Source organism: Larus michahellis, chromosome 17, assembly GCF_964199755.1.
Source record: "Larus michahellis chromosome 17, bLarMic1.1, whole genome shotgun sequence".
Taxonomy (NCBI): Eukaryota; Metazoa; Chordata; class Aves; order Charadriiformes; family Laridae; genus Larus; species Larus michahellis.
Window position 1 is genome coordinate 2745051 of NC_133912.1, and position 25302 is coordinate 2770352.

At 45.4% G+C, this 25302-nt stretch overlaps 1 protein-coding gene across 2 annotated transcripts; it reads left to right on the top strand.

Annotated features, from left to right (window-relative positions):
• Positions 1-168: 168 nt before the first annotated feature.
• NFRKB (nuclear factor related to kappaB binding protein) lies at positions 169-18524 on the top strand. Of its 2 annotated transcripts, none has more exons than XM_074561494.1 (26): positions 169-414; positions 1053-1209; positions 1648-1849; positions 1946-2073; positions 3109-3283; positions 3468-3569; positions 4177-4250; positions 4672-4756; positions 5216-5396; positions 5597-5705; positions 6180-6306; positions 7208-7273; positions 8268-8347; positions 8432-8472; positions 8856-8916; positions 9730-9904; positions 10477-10583; positions 11049-11172; positions 11594-11673; positions 12369-12589; positions 12686-12962; positions 13294-13512; positions 13910-14695; positions 15441-15547; positions 16289-16424; positions 17188-18524. In XM_074561494.1, the coding sequence occupies exons 2-26, from the start codon at positions 1072-1074 to the stop codon at positions 17311-17313; spliced, it is 3927 nt and encodes a 1308-aa protein (XP_074417595.1). In that variant the 5' UTR covers positions 169-414; positions 1053-1071; the 3' UTR covers positions 17314-18524. The 2 variants fall into 2 exon arrangements, with proteins under 2 accessions (XP_074417595.1, XP_074417596.1); XM_074561495.1 differs by having other exon boundaries at positions 8859-8916.
• Positions 18525-25302: the final 6778 nt, after the last annotated feature.

The window sequence follows — 25302 nt, forward strand, 5'->3', positions numbered from 1 at the left end:
CGGCGCTTGGGTTATAAAGGTCGCTTGTCGCGGTGGGCTCGGTCGCGACAAGGAGAAACGTTTGGGTTGGGGCGGGACGCCGGGGGGGGGCCGGTCGCCGCCTCCGCCTCCTCCCGGCCGCCTCCGGGCGGGCAATGGCGTCCGCCGCCTCCCTGAGGGCCACGGCGCAGGCGCGGAGGGGCCCGTCCTAGCGCGCAGCCGCCGCCTTCCGCCTTCCGGTGCGGGCCGCGTGCGGGGGCTTCCCGCCCCCGCGGCCCAACGGTCGCCGCCGCGGCTGAGGGGACCGACCCGGGCTGAGGGGACCCGCCCCGACCCCCCCGGGGTAAAGAACCAGCGCTCCCGGGGGGAGCTCGGGCTGCCTCCGCCTCCACCGGCGGGGAGCCGCTGCTGTCACGCCCAGAGCCAGCGTAGCGGGTATGAAACGCGCTTCCCCCCCCCCCCCCGTGTTTTCTTACTCTCCGACGCTGTTTTAAAGGTTTGGTTTGTTTGCTGTTGGTTTATTCGGCGAGGTTCGTGCGTTTTCCGCTCAGCCTGGAGCTGTTGGTGAGGGGAGCGGGGCTCTTGGCCCAGTCATAGCTGCGACTTGAGCCTGGGAGAAATCCCACCTTAGACCCGCCGTTCGGTTTTGCACGTTACAAGCCGCTTCCAGCATTTAGCTGCAGTTTTTCGTGGTGTTTGTCTCTGTTGGGAAGCAAAGCAAAGAGGGGTCACCTGTGCAGGGTGACCAGGTCCAGTCTGCCAGCGCCGGGGCATGGTACACGCTGTCTGGCATTCCTCTGGGTTGCAAACAAACAGTAAATTGACACTGCAATATTTTATATATCTCACGTCCCGATTCCATGGCTTGCGTTTAAACAACGACTTCATCAACTCATAGAATGGTTTGGGTGGGAAGGGACCTTCAAAGGTCATCTGGTCCAGTGTCCCGTGAGCAGGGACATCTTCCACTAGATCAGGTTGCTCAGAGCCCCATCAGCTCAATCATTCCTTGGCCGGGGACGTACCTGGGTTTGGGATTTTTGTCGGTTGAGAGTTTTGCTGCCGTTGTTCAGGAGCGGGAGAGGGTGAAGGATGGACTCTCTGGATCACATGCTGACGGACCCCCTGGAGCTGGGGCCCTGCGGGGAAGGGAATGGCACACACGGCATCATGGAGGACTGCATGCTGGGTACCACCAGGGTCAGCCTGCCTGAGGACCTGCTGGAGGACGTGAGTAGCGCCAAGATGCTTTACCTTTTCAGAGCCTTGATAAACAGTGTGTTTAACTCCCCTTGTGGGGCTTGCAGAGCAAAGTGAAAAGTGGGGGAATGTTCCTGACTGTCCTGGAGATGTCAGACAGGGCTTTGATTAATGTCGGGGAAAATGTCTTTTAAAACCATCTGTTATGATCTTTCTCTACATAACAATCTCTCTTATTCTAAAATTGCCTTTAAGCAAGATTTCTTTGTTACAAGTTTTGAATTTATTGTCTTGTTGCTAGTGGCATCGTTAATTTCCTTACCTTTCCTCTTTCCGCTCTGTTGTTTTCTGCGTTTGGTGTGAGACAGTCTCTTGTCTTGTGTCATTTAACCGCAGAAAGCCTTAAGGGCTAGAAGATTTTTAAGGACACGGATGCATTTTCTGCATTATTGTTTTTTCTTTCTTTAGCCTGAGATCTTCTTCGACGTTGTCAGCTTGTCTACGTGGCAGGAGGTGCTGACGGATGCACAGCAAGACCACCTAAAAAAATTCCTGCCTCACTTTCCTGAAAACAACCGAGAGCATCAGAACAAACTCATCTCTGCGTTGTTCAGTGGCGAAAACTTCCGTTTTGGAAATCCACTGCACATCGCCCAGAAACTCTTCCGAGGTCAGTGAGCGTAATAAACTTCTGTGTATTTTCAGGGTTGAAGTTCTCAACTAGCAGTTGATGAAAACTCAAGTGTTTTTTACCTCTTTCTTACAGATGGGCACTTTAATCCTGAAGTCGTGAAATACCGGCAGCTCTGTTTTAAGTCCCAGTACAAGCGCTACCTGAGCTCTCAGCAGCAGTACTTCTACCGACTGCTCAAGCAGATCCTCGCTTCCCGCAATGTGAGTGTCTTCGGGGTGCGGTCGTCCCTTTCTCGTGTTCTGTAAGGAATAGATTGTCTTTACAAAAAAGGCTCTTGGTATTTGTGCATTTACAGTTCTTGGAGGTCTTTCTTTTAATGAATGCTGCGTTTCTGGTTTTCCAGTGGCCTCTATGATACGAGAACACTAGAAACATCATGATGTTTGCAAATTTCAGGTTTTGAATCTCGTGCGTAGTGGCTTTTTTCCGTGCCCCCTGCTTCCTGCATTTGCCCCTTTACACCTTACTGTCCTATTCACAAGTCATTTTGCCTTCGTTTTCTACCGTTTCTGTCACTGTGAAACAAGTAAGGATGCTAAATATTTAGCTCTATGAATTACCCATCTTCACTGGGGACTGGTATAGAAAAAAATAGATAAAAAACTCCTATTCTGCTGCTTGTAAATTCCTGATGAAGTCTTCCTCTATGGATGCTGTCGTCAGCTAATTGCTGCCAACTGAAATCTCTTCATCGTAGACATCGTAGACACTTGCTCATTTATTTCTAGTCATTGAAACATATGGGAAGTACGGATGAAGATGAACGTCTGTCTTTGTAAAAGCCCTTGTGGTGATATGGGAAAAAGAATATGGAAGTGTGTAGGAAGTTATTTCCTCTATAGCCTTAAGGGGTAAAATGTTTTCTTCAAAAGAGACAGCTTGTGTTATGTATGTGGCACGGAAAATGAACAAACCGATCTCAGATCAATGGTTAGGTTCCTCTTGACAGTCCATATAAAATGACGGTGAGATACTGTACGTGGAGATAAAAGTGCAGAAATTTCCTACTAGATCCCTCCTTGCTTTGCCCTCACTTTACCTGGTGGTGTAAAGAATGCTGGTTTTGAAATGGCTTATACGTCAGGTAGTGACACTTTGTGAGGGTTACCTTATAAAAACTGAGGTGCTTACCACACCAGCCCCAAACATTAAGCTTGCTGAAAGTATGTGAGTTGAGCTTATCTGTTCAGAGCTATAGCTGAGATAGCTAATGTCACACCTGTCTCATCTTCCAGCACTTGCTGGATTTAGCTCGGAAAGGAGGCCCTGACATGACCCTCAGGAGAAAGCACTTCCCACCGACGTACGACACAGAAGAACGAGACAGACGGACACATCGGCGCTACTTGAAGATTCTGAGGGAAGTGAAAGAAGAGTGCGGAGATACCACCTTGTCTTCTGATGAAGAAGGTAATACTAAACACTCGAGGTGTGAATGGAGAAAGACTAATTTTTAAGGGACAGTGTCTTTGATAGAAGAATGGGAACTAGATTCTAGTTTTGTTGGCTGTGCTCTAACGAACACGGGGGAATAGAATTATATGCGTTGGTGCTTGGTCTTGCAGAAATAAACTTATTTCTCTGTTTATTTTAGATCTAAGCTCCTGGCCTCCAAGTTCTCCAGCACGTTGTCCAAGTCCACCGGTTCCCCTGAGAGTGATCCCCACGTTGTCAACCTTGGACATGAAGACAGCAGGTGAGAACCAAACTAGGGGCTGGTATGGATGGTATGGATTTAGGGGTGAGAATTACTTTGAGACCCTGTGAGAAATCCGTTTGAAAATCTGTTGTTTGATAGGAAATCTCGTAATGCTTCGTTTTTGCAGTCTCCAAAACACTTGGCTCTTTTCCCAGTTTATTTAATCTTTCTCTCCTTGGAAGGCTAGTATTTTAACACAAGGGCCTACGGTTTGTGTACAGGTACTGATTTCTCTGTTATAATTTGCCTTTAACGGCTGAAGCATTAGCATAGTCCTGTTCGAAATATTTTGGTGTTTGTGCCGAGGGAATCCCTCCTAAGGTTACTATAATAAAGTCTGCAAACCCTTCATGCAGCACAGCTGGTTCTCACTTCTCTTCACTTCCATACTTGCATCAGCAATGAAATCTGATGACCCAAGGAAGAAAATATTGAAAATAAATCGATTGATTAAAAGGATGAAATTCAAATAAGGAAAATTTAGTTATTGAAATGTGGAGATTGTTGAAAGAGGGAGTGGATAGCAAATGGCATTCAAAGAAGTCTGTAAAGTAACAATAATGGAAAACTGTGCAAATAATCTCTGAATGTTTTTTCATTGCAGACAAGATAGAACTTGGGGAAAGTGATTTGAAGATGATGTTGAAGAAGCACCATGAGAAACGAAAACGTCAACCTGTAAGATGTCAAGAAGTCTTTGGGGGTGGGACTGGACTTTAACTATTAGTCTTCTATCTGTTAGCTGTAAAGTTCAGGGTATTTCTGGGTGACAAAATGATGGCTGTTTTTTTGTGTGCAGCCACCCTTCAGCCCCCGCTTTGTCGTAACCTGTATTTAATTGTCAGCGTGTACATGCAACTCCTGTTTACGCTTACCTGTTTAGAAGGATTTTTTGATTTCAGTGATGTGTTTTGGAGAGACAAAATTTGGGATTTCAGGGTGAGAAGACTTCCCTACTTTCATTGCAGTAAATAACTTTATAAGCTGATCCAGGATAAGTTTGGGGCATTTCAGTACTTGGCTATCTTCTGTAGCCGTGTTGCTATCTTAACACTTTGTCCTTTGACAATTTTAATTTTTATTCCATTGTCCTCTGTAGGACCATCCTGATCTAGTGACGACAGACCTGACTCTTGAGGACATTATGACTCGAGTAAATGCTGGCAGGAAAGGTTCCTTAGCAGGTCAGTGACTTGGACACAATACTTGTGCACAGCATGAATATCCCGTGTGCGTGAAAAGCTAAGGGTGAAGGTGATCTTGGTGGATTGTTGTATCCTTTTGCTCTTCACGGAGCTGCGAGTTGTTCCGTTTCAGTTGCTCACAGACAACTCCAGTTTCCACTGAAGGTGCTTCCAGCTAATTGAAAGTTAATTTGTGTTTCTGCTCTAAGCAGTTACCTTTGCCTTTCCAATTTCATAGACCTTGGCTTTAAAAACTAGAGGTTTTCTATTAAAACAGTGCATCGAGGGGGAAAATAAGGTTTCATGGGAATGACAGGGAGGATGGAATGAACTGGCGGTGAATGAGTGCACGCTACCCACATTTCTGAATATATGTTCAAAGATATAGGTAGTGTATGATTCTCAATGAAATATGACAAGTTGTACTCATTCTTCTCCTTACCTTTATCATATCTAAAGCCTTATTCGACCTTGCAACCCTCAAGAAAAAGGTGAAGGAAAAGGAAGATAAGAAGAAAAAAAAGCTGAAGGTTATTAAATCCGAGGCGGAAGACTTGGCTGACTCTCTTGGCAATGCAGATGGAATCCCATCAATGTCTCAGGATCATTCCCCCATCCCTCTGTCATCTGTCAAAGAGGAGTAAGTGCTCCAAAGGACCCCAAATACTTTGCACGCATGGAGAGAGAGACTGATGTTGCAGCTCAGATTTTTGTGGGACTTTTGCAGGCTTTGGTTATGTGCAGCTTGGGATGTGTGAAATGTGTGCTGTTCATCTTTGTATAGGAAGGTGAATATTTACTCGGGGAACTTATTCTGCTTGTGTTCTCTTTCATTTGAAGACCTCTTGAAGAGATGAAGCCATGCCTTGGAATAAATGAAATATCTTCCAGCTTCTTTTTCCTTCTTTTGGAGATCCTGTTTCTGGAAGGACCTGCTACTCTCTCTGTGGTAAGAAGTCACCCACTTATCTAGGAATCTTTGTAGAAAACAAAATTAGGGGATAGAGGGGCTTATAGCTATGTAATAGTGATTTTTCTCCAGAGTTGTCCTGCCGTAAATTAAATTAAGGTGTAGATTATATCTTAAAGAAGTGAAACCCTTTGGGAGTGCGTAGTACATTGTGTTTTTAATGTTTCATAAATTTAGTCAGTTGAATCTGTAAGTCTTTCCATACCTGTTCTTTAGATTATGGTTAGATATATTCTATATATTAAGGGCAGAGAAGTTGGGGAAGTTTTTACCCCTTTTTGGTGCCTGTTGTCTGAAATACCATGTTACGGTTACTTGAAAAAGTCAGGTGATTTTTTTTTATATGCATAAAAATCATGTCCCCTGGATATATTTGACTGTTTTGTTTTCTGTTAAAACAGTCATTGATTAAAGCGCGAGATCTTTAACAGAATATTTCTTTTTCCTCTTCAGCTTGAAGATAAAGTTCTAGATTGGCAGTCTTCTCCTGCCAGCGCGCTCAATAACTGGTTCTCCTTTGCCCCTAATTGGTCTGAACTGGTTTTACCCGCCTTGCAGTACTTGACAGGCGACAGCAGAGGTAAGAATGGCTCTCAAAAATACTAGTGATGCTGGTACCTCAGTTCTAATCGGCGCTGGTTTATATTGTAGCTCGAATCAACTTGTAATTCATCACTACCATAAATCATTGTATTGCTGACAGCGTTTCTGTGATAGGCTTTCTGGCTTACATTTCTTGATTGCGGTAGACTTGTTTTGCATATAGATAAGTAGATAAGACCCAGCTTGATTCCTGAGTATGTGAAAATGCGTGTGAAATTGCCTCTAGACAGGCAGTTTCTCCTGTTTCAGATCGTGCGCTTCAGGCGGGATGTTTGTAGCAGGAAGAAATTAACTTCTTCCCGGTGCGAAGATGTTGTGGTTGTCTTCGGAGATAATAAAAACTAAACTAGATGATGCCCTGAGCAATCCACTGGAAACGTGAAGTTGGCCCAGCTTTGACCTGGGGCTTGGACCAGCTAAACTTCAAATGTTCCTTTCAAACTAAATTATTCTGTGGTTCTCATTTGCTTAGTGGAAGCTTTAAAGTGAGAGACAGCATGGATTGTAGTGGCCTTTGCAGCATGGATACTTAATGTTCTCTGTAATGCTGGTGAATACTGTAAATCCCAAATTCACTTCCCATGAGCCCAGAAATAGTCACAGTACCGTAACAGTTCCTGTTGCCTCACTGCATGAACGGGATCTCATCTGACAGCCCGTAGATGAAAGACTCGTTATCCTGTTCTGTTCTGGCACTGTTACTCTGAGATGCTTACTTTCCCTTTGGGCAAGTATATATTCAGAGATGCACTTACATAATGACTTAAAACGCTTTATCTGTCATTGTGAGTCTAACTCAACAGCTTGCGTTACAACAGTAGGATTTGGGCAGTTGGACAATTGTATGACGTCTCTGAGATGCACATTTTTCATTGTAGATGTTCCTTCCAGCTTCTCACCTTTCGTTGAATTCAAGGAGAAAACTCAGCAGTGGAAATTGCTTGGTGAGTATCTTGTGCTCTTCTGTGATTTCTGCTGTAGTAAAGGGTGTTTCTTTTCTCCAGGACTGGACTTTTCAGCTTGCTGCAGCCCAGAGAGAAAGACAAGTAGAGCCGTTAATTCATTGGTTAGGCCTTTTCTTTTAGCTGAGCAAAGATGTGTTTTACATTCCAGGTTTTCACAAGGCTTTAGTATCAGCAGCAGACAAAGAATAAGTGAGGAAAGGCACTGGGCTTTATTTCCCCGTGTTGCTGGCCTAACCGTGTTTATGTCACCCTTCAAATCTGTCTGAACAACTTCATATGTTTCCTTCTGTAGAGCATACCTTCTGATTATTCAGAGTCGTTATTAGTTATTACCATTATAAATGAATTAAGCTTCTCTGTGGAGCAAAGCGGTACTATTCTCATTTTTAAAAGTGGGAACCAAAGAGCAAATTAGTAATAAACGTGTCTAGGTTCATAGGCTCGTACTGAGTGAATGACAGATGTTTTGTGTTTTATGTTCGTTCCTTTAGCTACAAGGCAGAATTTTCCACTCTTAGCTATAGTGATTCAAGTGATTATATTTGTAGGCTTAAACTGGCAGAGATTTGGAGTCAGGAGGCTATTCCTGTGGTCCCTTTCACAGTCTTTGGTGGAGGTTAGGTGGGCACATGCTTCTGCTCATGGACTCGGTGACTGGGATTACTTTGGAGAGCAGGAATCCTCTGCAAATATCAGGTGGCTGCGTTTCAAACAGTATCTTGCCTGCTATGCCAGGGGTTGAAGCACCATCCTTTGTCACCAACTCAGGAGAATAACTAAGCTTTAGCACTTTTCGAAGCCTGGACGTGTTCAAGTATTGAAATCGGAGCATCTGTGATGTGTGGAAAATGCCTTGTGATTGGTGATGCATAGGGGTGGGAAGGGAGTAGGAGATGACTGGAAAGTACAAGCAGCCAGCTTCATAACAAATAAAAGACTTCTCTTTCTTATTTTCCCTGATTTCTTGGACTAGGTTCTTGCCAAGATCATGAGAAGGAATTGGCAGCACTGTTTCAGCTCTGGTTGGAGACCAAAGACCAGACTTTTTTCAAAGTGAGTCAGAAAAAAATCACCCCCTAACAGCACAAAACCTGCCTGAGTTATATACAACATTGACATTTCTCTGTTTTTCAATAGGAAAATGAAGACAGCTCAGATGCCACACCAATCCCCAGAGTGTGAGTACATAATACCGCATGAAAGTTTCTGCAGTGCATGCTGACGCTATGAAGTTTGGTCCTTGCACCTCTGGATCTGAATGGCTGGTTGCTTAAAATAAGAAGATTTCACATCGTGGGGCAGGAGGGAACTTGCTAGTCTGATTTTACACGTAGTCAGTTGATTTTTCCCCAAGTTACATTGTGATAACTCGGTTATTTACAGTCCTTGCTTATGTTCAGGTAGTGCGTAGAGCACATTTTAACATCTCTACAGGCCTTATTTATATTACCATAAGTGCTTTCAGAATTTGTTCAGAAGAACGAGGTGACTAATCCTTTGGGATGTTCTTTGGGATTGTGGGTTGCTTGTTGCTCAGAACTGATGGTGACCTTTGTTTCAGAAGAACTGACTATGTAGTCCGACCTAGCACTGGAGAGGAGAAACGTGTGTTTCAGGAGCAGGTAAGAGGAGAATCATCTTAATTTTAAATGCACATGTTGAAACAGTTGGCCACTAAAAGAAGAGAATTTGTATGGGATGTTAGTTTTATACTCTACACAAACTTTGTTAACGTAAAGAGTTATTGTGTTTCTTCTGCCTCAAAGTAGGTATCTTAGCCTTACGTAAAACATGCTAACAATGCAGCCGAGCTGCTTACTTCAAAAGCACCTGTATTTCCAATGGGTATTGGGCAAAATTAATTGAAATTTGTAGTGCCAATGGATGACTCCTGTCTATATTTTTTGGGCACGTGTGAGTACAAGCAGAAGACAAGTGGCAATAAGTGCACCCATACAATTAGTTGTGTTGTCTGTAGTAGATGTAAGCGTGTATTAGAGGGTAAACACGATGACGATTCTTCTCCTTGGGTACATGTGCTGTGTGTGTGAATATCCGGGTTAAATTTTGGAAATCTCTCTTTCTCCAGATTAGAGGAGATTAGAGGAAGAAAAGGCTTCTTGTTGCTGGGGGAAGGGGTGTTTGCTGCACAGAAGATGTGTCGCTGGCACCTCCCTAGTCTGTGCAGCTGCTTAACAATGACTCTAATGTATTGGACCTGCACACTTCGGTTAGGTGGTGCTTTGTATTGTACTTGAAGTAATTTGTGCTTGTCTTGATCCAAAATAAGTTCGTACAGCAGAATTTGAGCCTTTAAAAAAAAAAATTCTCTACAGAATGGTAATAACTTACATTACAACATAAATGTAGCACAAGCTTTAAGACTTTGCTCTATATGTTTCCTGCTAAATTCATCCTCTTGTTTCCAAATACAGGAACGTTACCGTTACAGCCAGCCCCACAAAGCTTTCACGTTCCGTATGCATGGCTTTGAGTCGGTTGTTGGTCCTGTGAAGGGGGTGTTTGACAAGGAAACCTCATTAAACAAAGCCCGAGAGCATTCTCTCCTGCGCTCAGACCGACCAGCTTATGTCACCATCTTGTCCCTCGGTAAGGTGATGACCAAAAAAATTTTTTTAAAATAGAAGGCGGCTTTACAATAGACTTGCTAAAGTCAAGCAATGACTTTAGGAATCTACGTCATAAAGGGGAAGGGTGGGCAGGCTGGGATGACATAAGCAAAGAGGAAATACAAAGGCAATGAAATGCTGGGAGCAGGAATAGCTAGAAAAGAAGGCAAGTGTGTTGCTCTTGATCTGAGAGAAAATGGGAGATAAAGAGGGGAGTGCATGGGGCTGGGTAAAGCTAAGGCTCGGATAACTGGAAAACAGAAGAGCGGTGGTTTCAGTCAAGCTGGGGTATTGCAAAGTCATTCTGGGGTTCAGTGCTCTTCCCCAAGTTCCTCACTCCTAGCACAAAGCCGGCAAAGTTGATGGACTTTAAAATGATCCTTTATAATCCACGCTCGTATCTCCAAGGGATCATGGGGGCTAGATTTTAGTGAGCAAGGAGGCGCAACGAGAGCAGGGATAAGAGAGCCGTACAGAAACATATCTGCTAAAATGCTCAAATACAGCTACCTAGTTACGGCTGGAAGTTTAACCTCTGATTTTGTATTTCAGTTCGTGATGCTGCTGCTCGCCTTCCTAATGGAGAAGGAACTCGTGCTGAAATCTGTGAGCTGCTTAAAGATTCCCAGTTCCTAGCTCCCGATGTTACAAGTGCTCAAGTAAGTTGAATGTCGTGTCTAGCCTCAAACAGATTCTCCTAAAATACACTGCACAGACCTGGGCAGTATTCAGTGGCTGAGGCCCAATAATTTTTTGTGCTGCTTTGACTAGCAAACGAGAGCTGTATTATACTCTAGTGAGCCGCTGCAAATCTGCACCTAACTCTGGATGGTGAACAAATGGCTAGAAAAGCCACAGAATTAACACTGTGTCACGTAGCTGCACACATTTTAGATTGAGAAACATTCAATTTTCAGAGCTCTCAGCTTTGGTAGAAGCTCCATTTAATCCAAGGGGGCAAACAGCATCCCGTGCTACAACATCTGCTCTCAGTCAGTTCTTACCCAGATGGATTGTTAGCAGCTTACTCAGGTTTTACGCCAAATAGGATTACTTTTCTATTCATGACCTTTGTCTAGCCCAACCAGGGACATCTTGTAATTCTGTGTATTCTGAATTTTCAGGTTAATACTGTTGTTAGTGGTGCTCTGGATCGATTACATTATGAGAAGGATCCCTGTGTGAAATACGATATTGGACGCAAATTGTGGATCTACCTGCACCGGGACAGGAGTGAGGAAGAGTTTGGTAAGCCTGGCTTCGTGATATCTTAAGCATTGAAAATGTTTATAAATCTCTTGAACTTCTTCAGTCCAGCTGGATAATGAACATTAATTTATCGGTGTACCTTTTTTCTCTAGTCAGTTTGCTAATGTTAGCCCCTCAACGCTTCAATGCGGTTTTACAGAGCAGTGTCAGTTTGAAGTACTTGTTAGAAAAACAGCATCCTGTGTACAAGAACTGCAGATGAATGTACATTCACAACACTTTATGTGTCTTATTTTCAGCCTTTTTGGCCGATTTTACGTGGTGTTTTTTCTTTGCACTATTACACGACAACGTATGTTTGATTTCTTGTCTGAAGATCAACTTACAGTTCTGAATTGGCCTCTTTCTTAACTCGGTTTGCTTGTGTTCAGGAGCTCTGACCATTAATTTGCGTTTGCAGAACGGATCCACCAGGCTCAAGCTGCTGCAGCGAAGGCCAAGAAAGCTCTTCAGCAGAAGCCAAAACCTCCAGCTAAAATGGTACATTTCTTTGCACAACACTTTTATGATTGGGAAGGAGATATGGGCTTAACTTTATCCATAAATTCTGCATCCATAGTGGCTAATAAAAATTACCATGTGTTTGAGTTACCAATTCATTATGTTTATGACTGTCGGTGTTAGTCTAGCAGCAGTGCACAAAATGAAGAGGGAAGGAAGGAAGGAACTTTTCCTCCTCCCAGCTTCCACTGTTGTCCTTGTTGATCTCGGCAGAAAGGTCAATGGAAATTAATTTATGCTCCCTATCCTACAGATGGTCTTTCAGGTCTAGTTTTGAGGTTAATCTGTAGCAGAGTGTGTGGAACATGTCTTCTGCTCTCCCCCTTGCTGTGCTGAAGCTGTCAGGGTTTGGATGTCTTTTGTTTTTTTGTAATTGGTATAAAATAAAGTAGTTGCTGTTGGCAAATTAACTAAGGTAGAAATCTGCACGTTGTGAATGGCTGTTACTGCTGAGATGCAATTTTCCCTGAGAACAGGAGCAGCCAAATGCACCAGCCCACTTGTGTCTGCAGTTCAGGAGGGCAGGCAGTCATCTGGGATTTCAGGATTTAGCACCGGGGCATCTTTCATAACCATACAGAACTCGGCTTAAAGTGCTCATCCCACTCTTTAGACGGTAGCAATCAACACCAGTTTTTGTGAAGACCTTCATGCTTGACGTGGTTTCTTTGCAGAAATCTAGTAGCAAGGAGAGTTCTGTGAAAGCACTCCCCAGCAGCACATCAGAGCCCAGTCAGCTGAGCCTTAGTGACTCCAGCATGCCACCGACTCCTGTGACTCCCGTCACACCAACTGCACCAGCATTGCCGGCAACGCCTATTTCACCCCCACCAGTGTCTGTGGTTAGCAAGAGCGTATCTAGTGCTGGATCGGAGCCAGCAAAACCCAACCAAAGGTACTTCTTCTGTCTCATACGTCACTTGTGAATGTCACTGGTTCTTAATCATTTTCTGCATCTTTGCTGACCTACCGGCTTTATCTTTTTCCACAGTGTTCTTCTGGTATCCTCCCCTACCATGCCACAGCTCGGGACGTTGCTTTCCACAGCCCAGAGTTCACAATCACAGCCAGGGCCGCAGCCGCCTCCCACCCGCGTGGTAAGTCATACCACCTCCTCCGGACTGCCGCAGGTCCGGGTGGTCACTGCCCAGTCCAGCCTCCCAGCGGTGTCCCAGCAAGCCCCGGTGGTAACCCAGCAGCAGCAACCGACATCAGTGCCTCAAATCCGCGTTCCAGCTACAGCCACGCAAACCAAAGTGCTTCCTCAGGTGAGTTTGGCTGCATGGAAATGGTGGAGTAGCTCTGACTTTTAATCTGCCGCCTTGTCCTATTTCGGTATGGTGCACAGGGATTACTTGCTCACTTGGAACATGCAGTAACTGCAGAGCAAGAGCATAGAAACAGTTGTGCATAAATAATACTCTCCAGTGCTCCTTTTTTCCTCTCTATTGCCTATTTATGTGGCACCATTAAATTGTGCATTACAGTAAAAAGTCCACACAACTTGCAAGCTATAAGGCACAAGACAAAAAGAGTAAATTGTTAGTCTGTCAGTATTGTGTTAGGCTGCTCATAGGCTGCCTCTCTCTCTTTCTGTAGGCTGTGATGACTCTGCCGGTAAAAACTCAAACCAGCCCAGTGCAGGTGCAAAGACCAGGAAGCTCCGTGACGGGACAGACGGGCATCACTGTGACAGGACTGTCCGCAGCACCCAGTCCTGCTGTCAAGCCAGTAACCAGCTCCCCGGGCAGTTCTGCTACAAGCACCTCCTCTACCACTGTCATCCAGAATGTAGCTGGCCAGAATATCATCAAGCAGGTGAGAGAGGGGGAGAGACAAGGGGCTGGGCTCCACAATCCAGCCGTTTCCCGTTTGTTGTGACAGATGTGATATGTGGATGTGAAAAGATAGCGCAAACTGTAGTGAGCCATAAAAGATGTGTTAGTGCAGGTTGTTTAATTAGCCATCTTCAGATGTTGATCTCATTTTTGTTCATCTTGTTTGAAAAAGAAAGCAACTCCACAGTGTTTCATATTTTATGTGGTTTTGGGAACGCCGTCTGATGTGCAACTAAAACTATTTTCAGTAGTGCACTGAGTGCTAGCATCACGCCCCCTCAGTTCTGATGGGACCAAACGTCATCCTGTTGGAAGTTTCACTTTGTGCCTTGGACTGCATCCTGGTTTGATACAGCCGTTTCTCTGGTCTCTTCCAGGTGGCTATAACAGGGCAACTTGGCATGAAGACCCAGCCTGGAAGTGGCATCCCACTCACGGCGACCAATTTTCGGATCCAAGGAAAGGATGTGTTGCGCCTACCCCCGTCCTCTATCACCACAGATGCAAAGGGACAGACTGTGCTGCGTATCACCCCGGACATGATGGCCACCCTGGCCAAATCACAAGTCACTACTGTCAAACTGACTCAGGACCTCTTCACGGCAGCTGCGGGAAGCAGTGGTAGTGGGAAGGGCATCTCTGCAACTTTGCACGTGACATCCAATCCTGTCCAGACTGCCGATTCTCCAGCCAAGACAAGCACGGCCACTTCTGCTTCTTCCAGCCCAGCTGGAAGCACAGTGGTTAAAGTGACTCCTGACTTAAAGACTGCAGAGCCAACAAGCTCCGCTTTCCGGCTGATGCCTGCTCTGGGCATGACCGTGGCAGACCAGAAGAGCAAAGCCATAACTACGGTGGCGTCCACTGAGGCCAAGCCGGCTGCTACTATAAGAATCGTGCAGGGGCTGGGGGTGATGCCGCCCAAAGCTGGGCAGACTATTACGGTAGCTACTCATGCTAAGCAAGCGCCCTCTTCCTCAGCAGTGAGCGTGCCCGGCACAGTCCATACCTCAGCTGTCTCTTTACCAACCATGAGTGCCACAGTGTCGAAAGCAGTTGCTGTGGCCTCGGGAGCTGCTGGGACTCCCATAACTATAGGCACAGGAGCCACTGCTGTGCGGCAGGTACCCGTCAGCACCACAGTAGTATCTACATCCCAGGCAGTAAGTAACGCTAAACTTTTTCTGGAGGTGGGTGAGAAAGGGGAATGCTGAAATGTATTGATGGTTTATGTCTGAAAACTTCTCTTTACGTCCACAGAGGCTCAAATTAAGTACTGTAGAATGTGGGTCTGCTAGTAATTTGATGATGTTGGAATTGTAGCTCAATGCTGAATGATCAGAAAGCAGTCAGATTTGTCTTCCCTTACTTCCTGTTGCGAGTAAATGAAATAAACTTTGCTTATCTAAAGTCCTACCTCGTGCAGCTCAGCGTCTTGCCCCACACCTCTGAAATAATTTCCCTTGGAACGGTGTCAGAAATAGAAGCGCTTGTTACTCAAATTAACTTTTTTACCGAATTCCCCGTTTAATACAAATGTCCAAATTAATTAATACAATGTCCAAAGCTGAAGGCATCATGAACTGTATCGTGAAAGTTGAATAAGCTAACTGACATTACCAGAGCTTCCTAAGGATAAAAATCATGGACGGTTGCAATGAGCCTTCCCAGAGAAATACTGTGGTGCAAAGATGATGCGGGTTTTCAGGGCTGAGGCAGCTGTGAAGTGAATGAGATGGAGGTGAATTTTAATGAGCCTGAAATGGAGCACAGATTTCATCAGCAAAGCTGCTGTTGGTTTCTACTCCCAGGACTCCTAAAAAGCAAGCTGAGCGGTAATTGCATGTTGCCAAGCAGTTTCTCTGCTGAACTCCCCGCGGCTCCTCATGTGTTCTTCAACTTCTCTAGGGTAAACTACCAGCACGAATAACAGTGCCTCTGTCAGTGATCAGCCAGCCAGTGAAAGGCAAGAGTGTGGTGACTGCCCCCATCATCAAGGGCAACCTTGGGGCCAAGTGAGTATTTTGCATCAGAAGTAGGCTGAGGAGGGTCTGTGTTCGATGGGTTCCTGGGGGCCTTGCAAGCAGAGGCTGGGATAGGCTTATAGTCCGTTAATAGGTCCATTAGCTGCAAGAAACATAATTAATATGGTGTCTGGCAATGAGAATCAAATCTTTCTTTAGGTGCCCTGCGGTGTAGGTTCTAGCAAATACACCGAAGAAAAAATGTTCTTTGCTTGTCTTAAAACCAGCTACTAGATTAGTTCTGTTTGAGCAAGAATTAACCTGCTGATATACCTAAAAATATGTGTAATCTGAGGCCATCTCTCCGTTAAAGAAACTAGGGAAGCGTTAACTGCCTCACTGAAAAATCCTCTGGCATTTAGATGTTGAAGTTGTCTTATTTATTCTTCCGTGAATTCTGGTAGTGTCTCCCGTAGTTAATATTTCAAGGCAGAACACTCTGTGCTCGTCTATTTTCTGCGTTCCTTGAGAGGTGTTCAGGTCTGATCAGACTAACCCAGTGATGTGCACGGTCCAGAATTAGAGGGTTTAATTCATGTGATAAAGTAATTCTCTATCATAGCGATAAATGTTGACATAAACTTGTCGCTTGTGTATGCCCCAGGGTTTTTTTTGGGAAAAAACCCCACGCTACTTAAAATCATTCGTAAATTAGACAAGTAACTGCAGTGAGTCTGAAAGACCTAGCCTGCTGTGCTGTGTACTAACCTCTCAACAATTCTCTTCCCTTAGCATCAGTGGGTTAGGTAGAAATATCATCCTGACTACGATGCCAGCGGGGACAAAACTGATCGCTGGGAACAAGCCAGTGAGTTTTCTGACTGCACAGCAACTACAGCAGCTGCAGCAGCAAGGCCAAGCCACGCAGGTAACGGCACCTAGAATAATATTCTTTCTTTTTTATGACTTAGCATCTCCTGAGGACTTTATACTTGATACATGGGGCTCCATAAAACGTACACAGGTACACAGCTTGGCTGTAGTCTCTGTATTAAGCATGTGCAGTCCGTCGTCTCCTTTACCTTCCCCCCCCATCCAAAGTGTTTAAATGTTTTTGAAGCACTGATAGTGCAATGAATATAAAACCAAAAATCCTCTCAGGAGGTGTTCCCACCTGCTTGAAGGATTGTGTCTATACACTTGGCTCTTTTTGTTGTGCTTTGTATTGTAGCTTTTCTGGGTCAACATTTCTTAAAGAAATCGCATCGCTTCTTTGCATATCCATCTTTCTGTCTGGAAACTTAGTGTTCTGTAATTGCAAATAATTCATCTTTATTGGGAGCTGCTAGTAACAAGTCTGTAGGAGTGAAGTATCCAATGGATCCAAGTCCTTCTTCTGAAAACTTGTAAAAGCAGCTGACATGAAGGTTTTATTCAGACTAGTTTTTTTGTCTTCCTCTCTAATCTCGAGATCTCTTGCCACCATCCCACGTGAACAGTGGATGGAGTGATCTTCTTGTGACAGATTTCACTCTTGATGTGTTTTGGGGCTTGGTCTTGTTCGTATAACTGCATTTTTGTTCGCAGCAGAAACAGATAATTTACCAGTGCTTCAGAGTGTGATGCGGGTGCAGTGTGTCAGCAGGATGTTCTTGACGTGAGTTGAGATTTTTTCTTTCCGTTTAAAACAGGTTCGAATTCAAACTGTACCAGCCTCCCATCTCCAGCAGGGAACAGTGTCTGGCTCTACTAAAGCAGTTTCCACTGTGGTTGTGACAACAGCTCCATCTCCAAAGCAGACCCAAGATCAGCTATGAACACTGGTTTGAAAATGGATCTCTTTCCAAGAAGTTCCCCGAATCCGTGGTCATCCTCCATCCAAGCACCCAAGACTGCCTGAGCACAGTCGTGGCTAGGGATTGGACTGGATTCTGTCACGTTGCTTGTCTGGAGTCAGCATTGTGATGTCTAGGTAGAAATTCCACAGATGTTGTACGTACAAAACAAAATGTTTCAGTCCAGATGTGTAAAGCCCAGTTCTGTGGCATTGATCATTTAAGAAATGTCTTCCTTTTCTTTCTTCTCTTCCCATCTGAAGGGCTTTTTGCGAATACCATGTCTGTGCATTTTGGGTTGTAGACGAAGCAGTTGACCTTGGGTCTTCCTTAACCAGGGAAACTTGCTTGGAAGGGGTAATTCAGACTTTTCCAAGTCCTGAAGAAGATGCCTCCGTTTGCTGGAGTCTAGCAGTCACTACTTTTGTACGTATGACTTGGGATGGTGGCTTGGACACCAGAGTTTGTTTGTAACATAGCCTGGAAGTAGATCCCTAACACGTTCAGTGTACTATTTATAGACTTTTTAAATACCTCCCCTATCTCTGAGCTCAGACTTCTTTTGAACACATACCACTTCCGTGTCAAATTTCTGTCAAAGGCAGGATGAGAGTCAAGACGGTTTTTGCTGTAAGAAAGCTAGTAACCATGGGGAGAGTGAGAAGTGGAGGAGATACAGGAAGTCACTGTGTGAACAAGTCTGTCAGCAAATGGGAATATACTGGAAAGGAAAACAAAAGCGTTCACCAGGAAGATCCTCCTTTAGTTTTCCTCAACAAATAAACCATTTTATCAGTCAAAAAAGACTAGCTTCTTTTGAAAGTTTGGAATATGCTTTCAAATATACCCAAACTATCGTCTCGGACTCAGAAGAAGTATTCTAACCCGTGATCCTGGCCTTTAGTTTTGTTTTTACCTTTGCAATTTTATCTCTCCATGTAAACTTGTTTGAATTTTGCACATACCGGAGATGAATTCGTGGCTGTTCTGACGTGACCTTGAAGCTTTCTCAGAATGAGATGAGAAGACATGTTGGACCAGAAGAAGAATAAAAGGGCAGAAAGCCTTACAAATCTCTCTGCCGTCTCCTTTCGGTTTTGTATAGCTTGTTGTTTTGTGTACAACGGTTGTCTGGCTTGCCAAGGGCTAATAGATTGTCCGTCTTCTTTGTAAGATGGTTCTTTTTAACCTGGTTTCTCTCGTAGTCTTTTTTTTTTTTTTTTGAAAATACGTGGTTTTCTCTGAGTTACACGCTACTGAATATAATCTGTTCAAAGCACCAAGTCGTACAGTTCAGCGCTCTCCAGAGCTGGCTGGACTGGAGCTGTGTGTGTTGCTGTTCAGAACCGCCGGCCCTGAGCGGAGCAGGCGGTTTTGCTGTACGGTAATTCAGGGGTGGGTTGGAGGAAATTGAGTATTTCAGTAAGAAAAAAGAAACGGCTAGCTGCAAGCATTGAATAAGCAAGGCACGTCAGGACACCATTTTAAAGCAAGCATTTGAATTACGGAATCAGAATGGTTTGGGTTGGAAGGGACCTTAAAGATCATCTTGTTCCAAGCCCCCTGCCCTGGGCAGGGACGCCTCCCACCAGACCGGGTTTATATGGTTCATATGCCTCTGGAATTGAATTTGGAGTGATAAAAGTCTTCCGAGCACCTCTCCTACTTTGTCAGTTTTTGTACCCGTCTTGTACATTTAACTATCGACTAAGGAGAGAGCAGAAAGGCTGCGGTTTGGGAGGGAGGCAAGGGCATTCTTAAATCCTTTTAGTTGTGAAGTTAAGATACGAAATTAAAGAGACAACAAGCAACTTCCTGGTAGTGCTTATATGAGAGAGCCTCTATATTCAAAACATAATCAAGATAATCCTTCTGTGTTCTACTCATAATTAATAAAGTTCTTCATGGTCAAAACCTACAATCAAGTGCTGAAAGATGGTTACAGTGCGAAGCCCTTTACGTTTCTGTGAATCCTCTTGCGAGTAACTATGTGAATTGTCACTGAAGACAGGAGGCTGTGGCAGTATTAAATTTAACAAAACAAGAAAGCTGCACCTAATCCCGTGAGTTTAGCGTGTCTCAGATTGTTGCTGATACTGAGTTTGAGTCCTGCTGTTCAGGCCAACACCGTCTCCTTTATTCCATATCCGTCTTTGCTAAACTGGTGGCCAACATGTGAGCAACCTTTGTGTTCGTTGCTGCTTTGCTCAGGGGCCGCTTCTCTTTTGCTTTGGAAGCCTGGGATCTTTGGGGAAAGAGCATCAGTCCCTATGTGGGCTTCTTATTTTGAAGGCCCACATGGAGGATTACGTAGTGTTATGTTTACTCCCAACTTTCAAGAACAAAGTGCGCCCTGTTCTGTGGTTCAGCTGCCGCCCGTCGGATGAGTTGCTTCCACTCTGGTTGAAAAATAACCCTTCAGCTACTACAAGTAGAGCGCCCTTGTTTTTAATAAGTAACCTTGAACTTCTACACAGTGGGTGGAAGGGCAGAGAGGGGCTTTGAGTTATTTTTTTTTTGGTGTGCGCTGGGACTGGATGAGAGTATATTTAAGCTAGATTTTGTGCCAGGTGGTGTTTGCTCCTATGCCCTCTCGCTCTGGTGACCGAGAGCTGTTGCGGGTGAGTACTGCGGTAAGAGCGGCGCAGGGGAGCACACGTGCAGAGGAATGAAGTATTATGCTGACATTATACCCATTTTCCATCTGTTTCTCCTGCCTGAAACCAAAGGGCCTTTCAGTCTGATGCATCTTAGCCATTACCTTTTTTAATGAAAAAATGGAAGTACAGCCTTTTTTCGTCACAGTGAGTTGCTCACTAGAGTTAGCCAAGGGCCTTGATTACTTCTTAAAAACTGTGGGATAGACGTTTATTTCCAGCAAGAGAATATCGTGTAGTCGTTGCTTAAAAGAACTGTGCGCACCACACAACCTGCCACAGGCAGTTTAAAGCCTTTCTAACCTTTACTGTAACAACTGCTCTGTTTTATTTAAATCATGGGGGAAATCTCTATATATACGCCCTCATGACCCAATGAACTCACCTTGGGGTTACTTCAAGTCTTTTATTTTTTGAAAAAAAACCCCACTTTTCAAAAGCAATAGTTAATTGGACATCAACCTGCGTATTTTTAACAGTTGTTCTTTGTTCTCCAAATACCTTGCAGTCACTGCCATAGTTTTTAGGTAAATACAGAAACCTCGCTACTTGTTTTTCATGGGGTGAACCTGAACCACAGAAACCAGAACAACGTCGCGATAGACTCAGCTCTTGTGCCCGATCCTGCCTGTCGTGAGTTTGGTACGTGGTGCCTGACCTCAGGGCCCTTCTGGCCCATTACCGATCACATAGCCCTGTAGCGTGGCAGGCTGAAATGTAAGTGCTTAAATTTTCAGTCGCTTAAAAACTGACTTCTTGTGGACTGGGGAGAGCTGTGGGGAAAGGAGAATGTGGCTCTGTGTCCGAGGTGGGAATTGGCTCGAAGGGAAACGTGGTTTACTCCTGTCGTTTCCCCATCGCAACCCATTTATCTCAATCTGAGATTTACTTGAATCATGGTTATATGGGTAGGTGGGATGTGTTGTACATCAAAGGGGATCCTCAGGGATCATTCAATGGTAGCCTAATGTGTCCTTTGATAAGAGCTTCAGGGTAGCATCGTTACAGCTAATGAAGATTTCTGAATACAAGCTTAGCATCATCACTTAATGGGAGTTTTGTGAACGCGTATTGAAACACAGGATCATTTTTGCAAACCATGGATACGCTTTCACCCATCCTGCCCTACCGTCCGGCCCTACTGCAGACCAGTGAGCGATGGGATAGAACAGGGACTAAATTAACTGTATAGTTTGCAAAAGGGAAATTAGGCCATCCAGAGATGGTAGGCTGGGTTCATCTTTTTTAACTTTCTTAACTTCTAGATGTAGAAATCCGAATTACTCACCCTAGGCTGCGTTTGCAGCCACTGATACCTCCGGAGGGCGATTCATCTGACCTCCCTCAGGTGGTTCTTCTAGGATGAATCACTCTCTGGATACAGCCATTTCTTTCTGTGGGCTATAAAAGGAATTTTGGATGAGTAGCTCAAATTCGGGCTTTTAATGATTTAATTTAGCGATGACGCATCTTATATAAAGTGACCAATGTGGACTAATCCATTTGAGCATGGATTAATCTTGTATGTGGCATCCTGCGTAAATCAGAGGTAAATATTTTAAGAACTAATTTGTTTCCTTCTGTCTAGAAGTCATCATCGAGCCGACTTGGTAAGTCTTACATCCGTATCCTCTAATGTTACCTTTTCTCGCTGTCCTCCAGCTTGCGCGACCTGGAGCGAAATAATTCACCTGCCAGAACCAAAAGCAGAAACACGCTGGTCTTCAAGAGCTTCCAGGGTTGGGCAGTTTCGCAACGACACTTAAAAAGCGAGCAGAAGATGCCAACCAAATACAGGAGGGAGCATCAATAAGTGTATGCGCTGACCCAGAGCAAGGCCGTCACGGTCCAGAAAACAGAAGAGCAAACCTGCTGAAGGTCGCACTGTTTTACCTGTTGTCCTGATGCTGCTTGAGGAGTTAACAGGGACCTGGAAGCGAGGACCTGCAAAGATGCTGCCATCGTTTGAAACCCAGTGAGTGATTTTAACGCGTTCATGTGTCATTCTGAATGAATTTTTGGCAACAGGGGAAAATTTTTCAGATTGTGCTTGGGGAAACAATGGCTACTTGGTATTTACAAGACATACGTACAAAAATATGCTTCTATACATAGAAACATACGCTCGATTACTCAAAGTAATTGCGCTGAGGACTTTTCAGCTGCTTAAGCGAGTTGCTTGAAGGTCAGCCTATGGTGCGAATTGTTCCCGTGATCTGTTATACAGTGAAATTATGGCTGTGGGCAGTCAGAAGCCCGTGAGTCACTGCAACTTTATGAATTACTGATCTCCCTTTGCACCGCTTTGCTCGTGTAAGGAAATAAGTTCTGTTTGGGTGGCCCGAGTAGCTTAAATGATAAGCAATAACTTGGTAAGCCGTTGTATCGAGGTTTGCGTTTAACGGTGTTCCTGTACTGAAAGTGCCCTTCCAACTGCGGCTGGCCGAGGTAATGGCTGTGAAGGGCTTTTACAGCTGGTGCAAAGCAGAGAGGGAGGTTTATTGTCACAGTGTTGTATGCGTTCTCCGTAGGAAGCTGGTGGCTTACCAAAAATCATAAACTTAACCGGGTTGTTGTTCCAAACGTGCGCTAGGACAGCTGGGCAGGCGGGAAGGTGTTAATGTGCAAAGCTGAGGATTTCTCCAAAAGCCCAAAGTGCTTCATTGTCACAAAAATAGCACCCTGTTGCTTTGAAGGGCAACGTGAAAGCTTGGTCTGTGTTTTGATAGCTGTGACCAACAGAGAGAGCCCCCAGTTGGAGGGGTGACTCCTTTGTAGTAAGAAAGCTGTGTCTGGTTGATAGGATTTATTCTATTTTTATTTTTCAACTTATCTTGCGAAGGTGGGTCAAAGTGACGTGGACATGCTGAAAGGGTACTGGACCTGTTCAGAGTTAGCAAACCCAGGAGCTCCATCCTGCAGCTAGAAAGCTTTCATTGACTGTGTCCACATGCCTGGATTTTACAATTTCAGCAAGAAGGATCAGAGTGTGCATTAGAGCTGGATTTAATCTCTGCTTATGTTCTTCCTGCTTTTTTGATGATATAAGCCAAGCATACCAGAGAGCAACAACTAACTGGCTGGGAACCACTGTTCCCAGCTCACTGATTCTTCAAGAGCAGTGCTCTTCTCTCAGTAGTTGAGATGGGTTGCAAGGTGAGGCAGGTTTCCCAGCATCTCCCTGACATCTGGTGGAAGGAATCCGGGGGCTCTCCTTCAGCCCAGCCACTGACTTTTTCCCAGAAGTACTTGTGAGCCAGCAACAACCGTCTGAGCATCGGAGAATTGGTAGGAGAGCCATAGAATCATGGAATGGTTTGGGTTGGAAGGGACCTTAAAGATCATCTTGTCCCACCCCCTGCTCTGGGCAGGGACACCTCCCGCCAGCCCAGGTTGCTCCAAGCCCCGGCCAACCTGGCCTTGAACCCCTCCAGGGATGGGGCAGCCACAGCTTCTCTGGGCACCCTGGGCCAGGGGCTCACCGCCCTCACACCAAAGGATTTCTTCCCCAGATCTCATCTCAATCTCCCCTCTTCCAGTTTAAAGCCATTCCCCCTCGTCCCATGGCTCCCCTCCCTGCTCCAGAGTCCCTCCCCAGCTTTCCTGGAGCCCCTTGAGGGCCCGGAAGGGGCTGGAAGGTCTCCCCGGAGCCTTCTCTTCTCCAGGCTGAACCCCCCCACCTCTCTCAGCCTGTCCCCACAGCAGAGGGGCTCCAGCCCTCCCAGCATCCATGGCTGATGGATCATCTCACCAGCCATGGGAAAGTAAGTCAGAGCTTACCAATTTTTCGTGCGGTGAGGGAGATCTGGGCTGTATGTTATGAAAACTCACAGAAAATTAGGACACCTTGATGCTAGAATAGATTGTCTTGAGAGGAGGGGAGTTTCCAGACAAACCTTATATGTAGTGTTCCTACTTTTGGGGTGGAGAACGGACTGATCCAGCCAGCAGGGTGTTTCATCCAGCCTGCCACCTCACCCCGGAGAGGACTAGCATCGTCTGGGAGAGCACGTATGGCTTCTCACCTTTGACAGACTGAACTCTGCGGGAGAGTTCACAGCCAGTTTTCCTGCTTTAGGGTGGGCACGTCAACAGCACGTGCAGCCTCACCGTACCCCGCTAGAGGGATAGCTGGAAGACCATCAGGCAATTAGTTGTCTGAAACACAGTAGGAGCCGGGCTATAAACCAGCAAAAAACCCCATGCCGCATCCCTTTGACCTCCGCACTGACAAAAGTGACAACGGGAAGTAAGAGGAATAAGCGAAAAGTCAAAGCTGGGTCTTTTTTGTTGTGGTTGTAAACAGCCGAGGTCACGCCAACACAAAGTCTGAAATTTTATTTTCTGTGGAAAATAAGGTGGCAAGGCCGGTGAGCCGTGGGTCGGCTCTATTTGTTTGTAATAAACCAAAGAGAAAATGGGCAATTCCAGCGCGTTGTCTGCATCTCTCTCCCCCGGCTAAGTCACGGCTTCGGCTTACGCATTCGCAGTGTGTTAGTTAGGCAGGACCTTAACTGCCTTTGAATCTTGGGCGTGCCTGCGTGCGCAGCCAGGTTTCAAAATACACCGTGCCAGAAACCCGGCAGTCAGGCCGGTCCACTCGGTTGCGCCTACAGTTTGGCTGGCAAACACGGCTGTTGCTGATTCAGAGCTCGCGAAAAAGAGTTTCTCTGCTTTCACGAGCCACGGAAGAGCTCAAGAAAAAGACCCAGCAAAGAGTATATTCCCGGGATGCAAGTTTATGTCCCAGGGTGTGCTTCCTAGTGCTTTGGATTCCCTCCGGAGTCCCGTGACTGTCAGGTGGCTGGCACCATTAGCAAGAGAGGCATAAGAAACGATCCCCCTGAATTTTGAAAGGGTGTCTCAGCTGGCTGGGATGTGTGGGAGGGCTGCGGGTGGACTTTCTCATTGCCAGCTGGTTGCACACCGTCGCTGGCTCCTCGTGCCCATACCGTCCACAGGATGGAGCTGGGCACTGCTGCCGTTTGTTCTGCCCAGCTTTCCTGATCTCATGAGGGCAAAGCTACTCGCGATCCCTGCCAAAGTCATGTTTTGGAAGCAGGACTCTCACTCCAGAGCTCTTGAGAGAAACGTTTGAGGTCAAAGGACAAATTCCAACCCAAATTACACAGTAATTCTTGGAACAGTTTTCTGAAAAGTGGCACCACCGCTCAGCTCTGCCTCAGAGCAGCATGCGGCCAGTTGAGGGCAACTCACTGCACTTTTACAGGTCCCATTCTCCAGAGGCAGTAATTATTCTCCTTGCCTTACAGATGGAGAGGCTGAATCATCCCAAGACAACTTGCCTCGGGCC

What these genes read in the sequence shown, in the direction of transcription:
- NFRKB (XM_074561494.1), top strand. Translation starts at nt 1,072, where the DNA reads ATGGACTCTCTGGATCACATGCTGACGGACCCCCTGGAGCTGGGGCCC. An exon ending in CTGTCATCTGTCAAAGAGGA is followed by an intron (nt 5,397 to 5,596) that starts GTAAGTGCTCCA and finishes TTTCATTTGAAG; the next exon opens with ACCTCTTGAAGAGATGAAGC. An exon ending in CCAGCAAAACCCAACCAAAG is followed by an intron (nt 12,590 to 12,685) that starts GTACTTCTTCTG and finishes CTTTTTCCACAG; the next exon opens with TGTTCTTCTGGTATCCTCCC.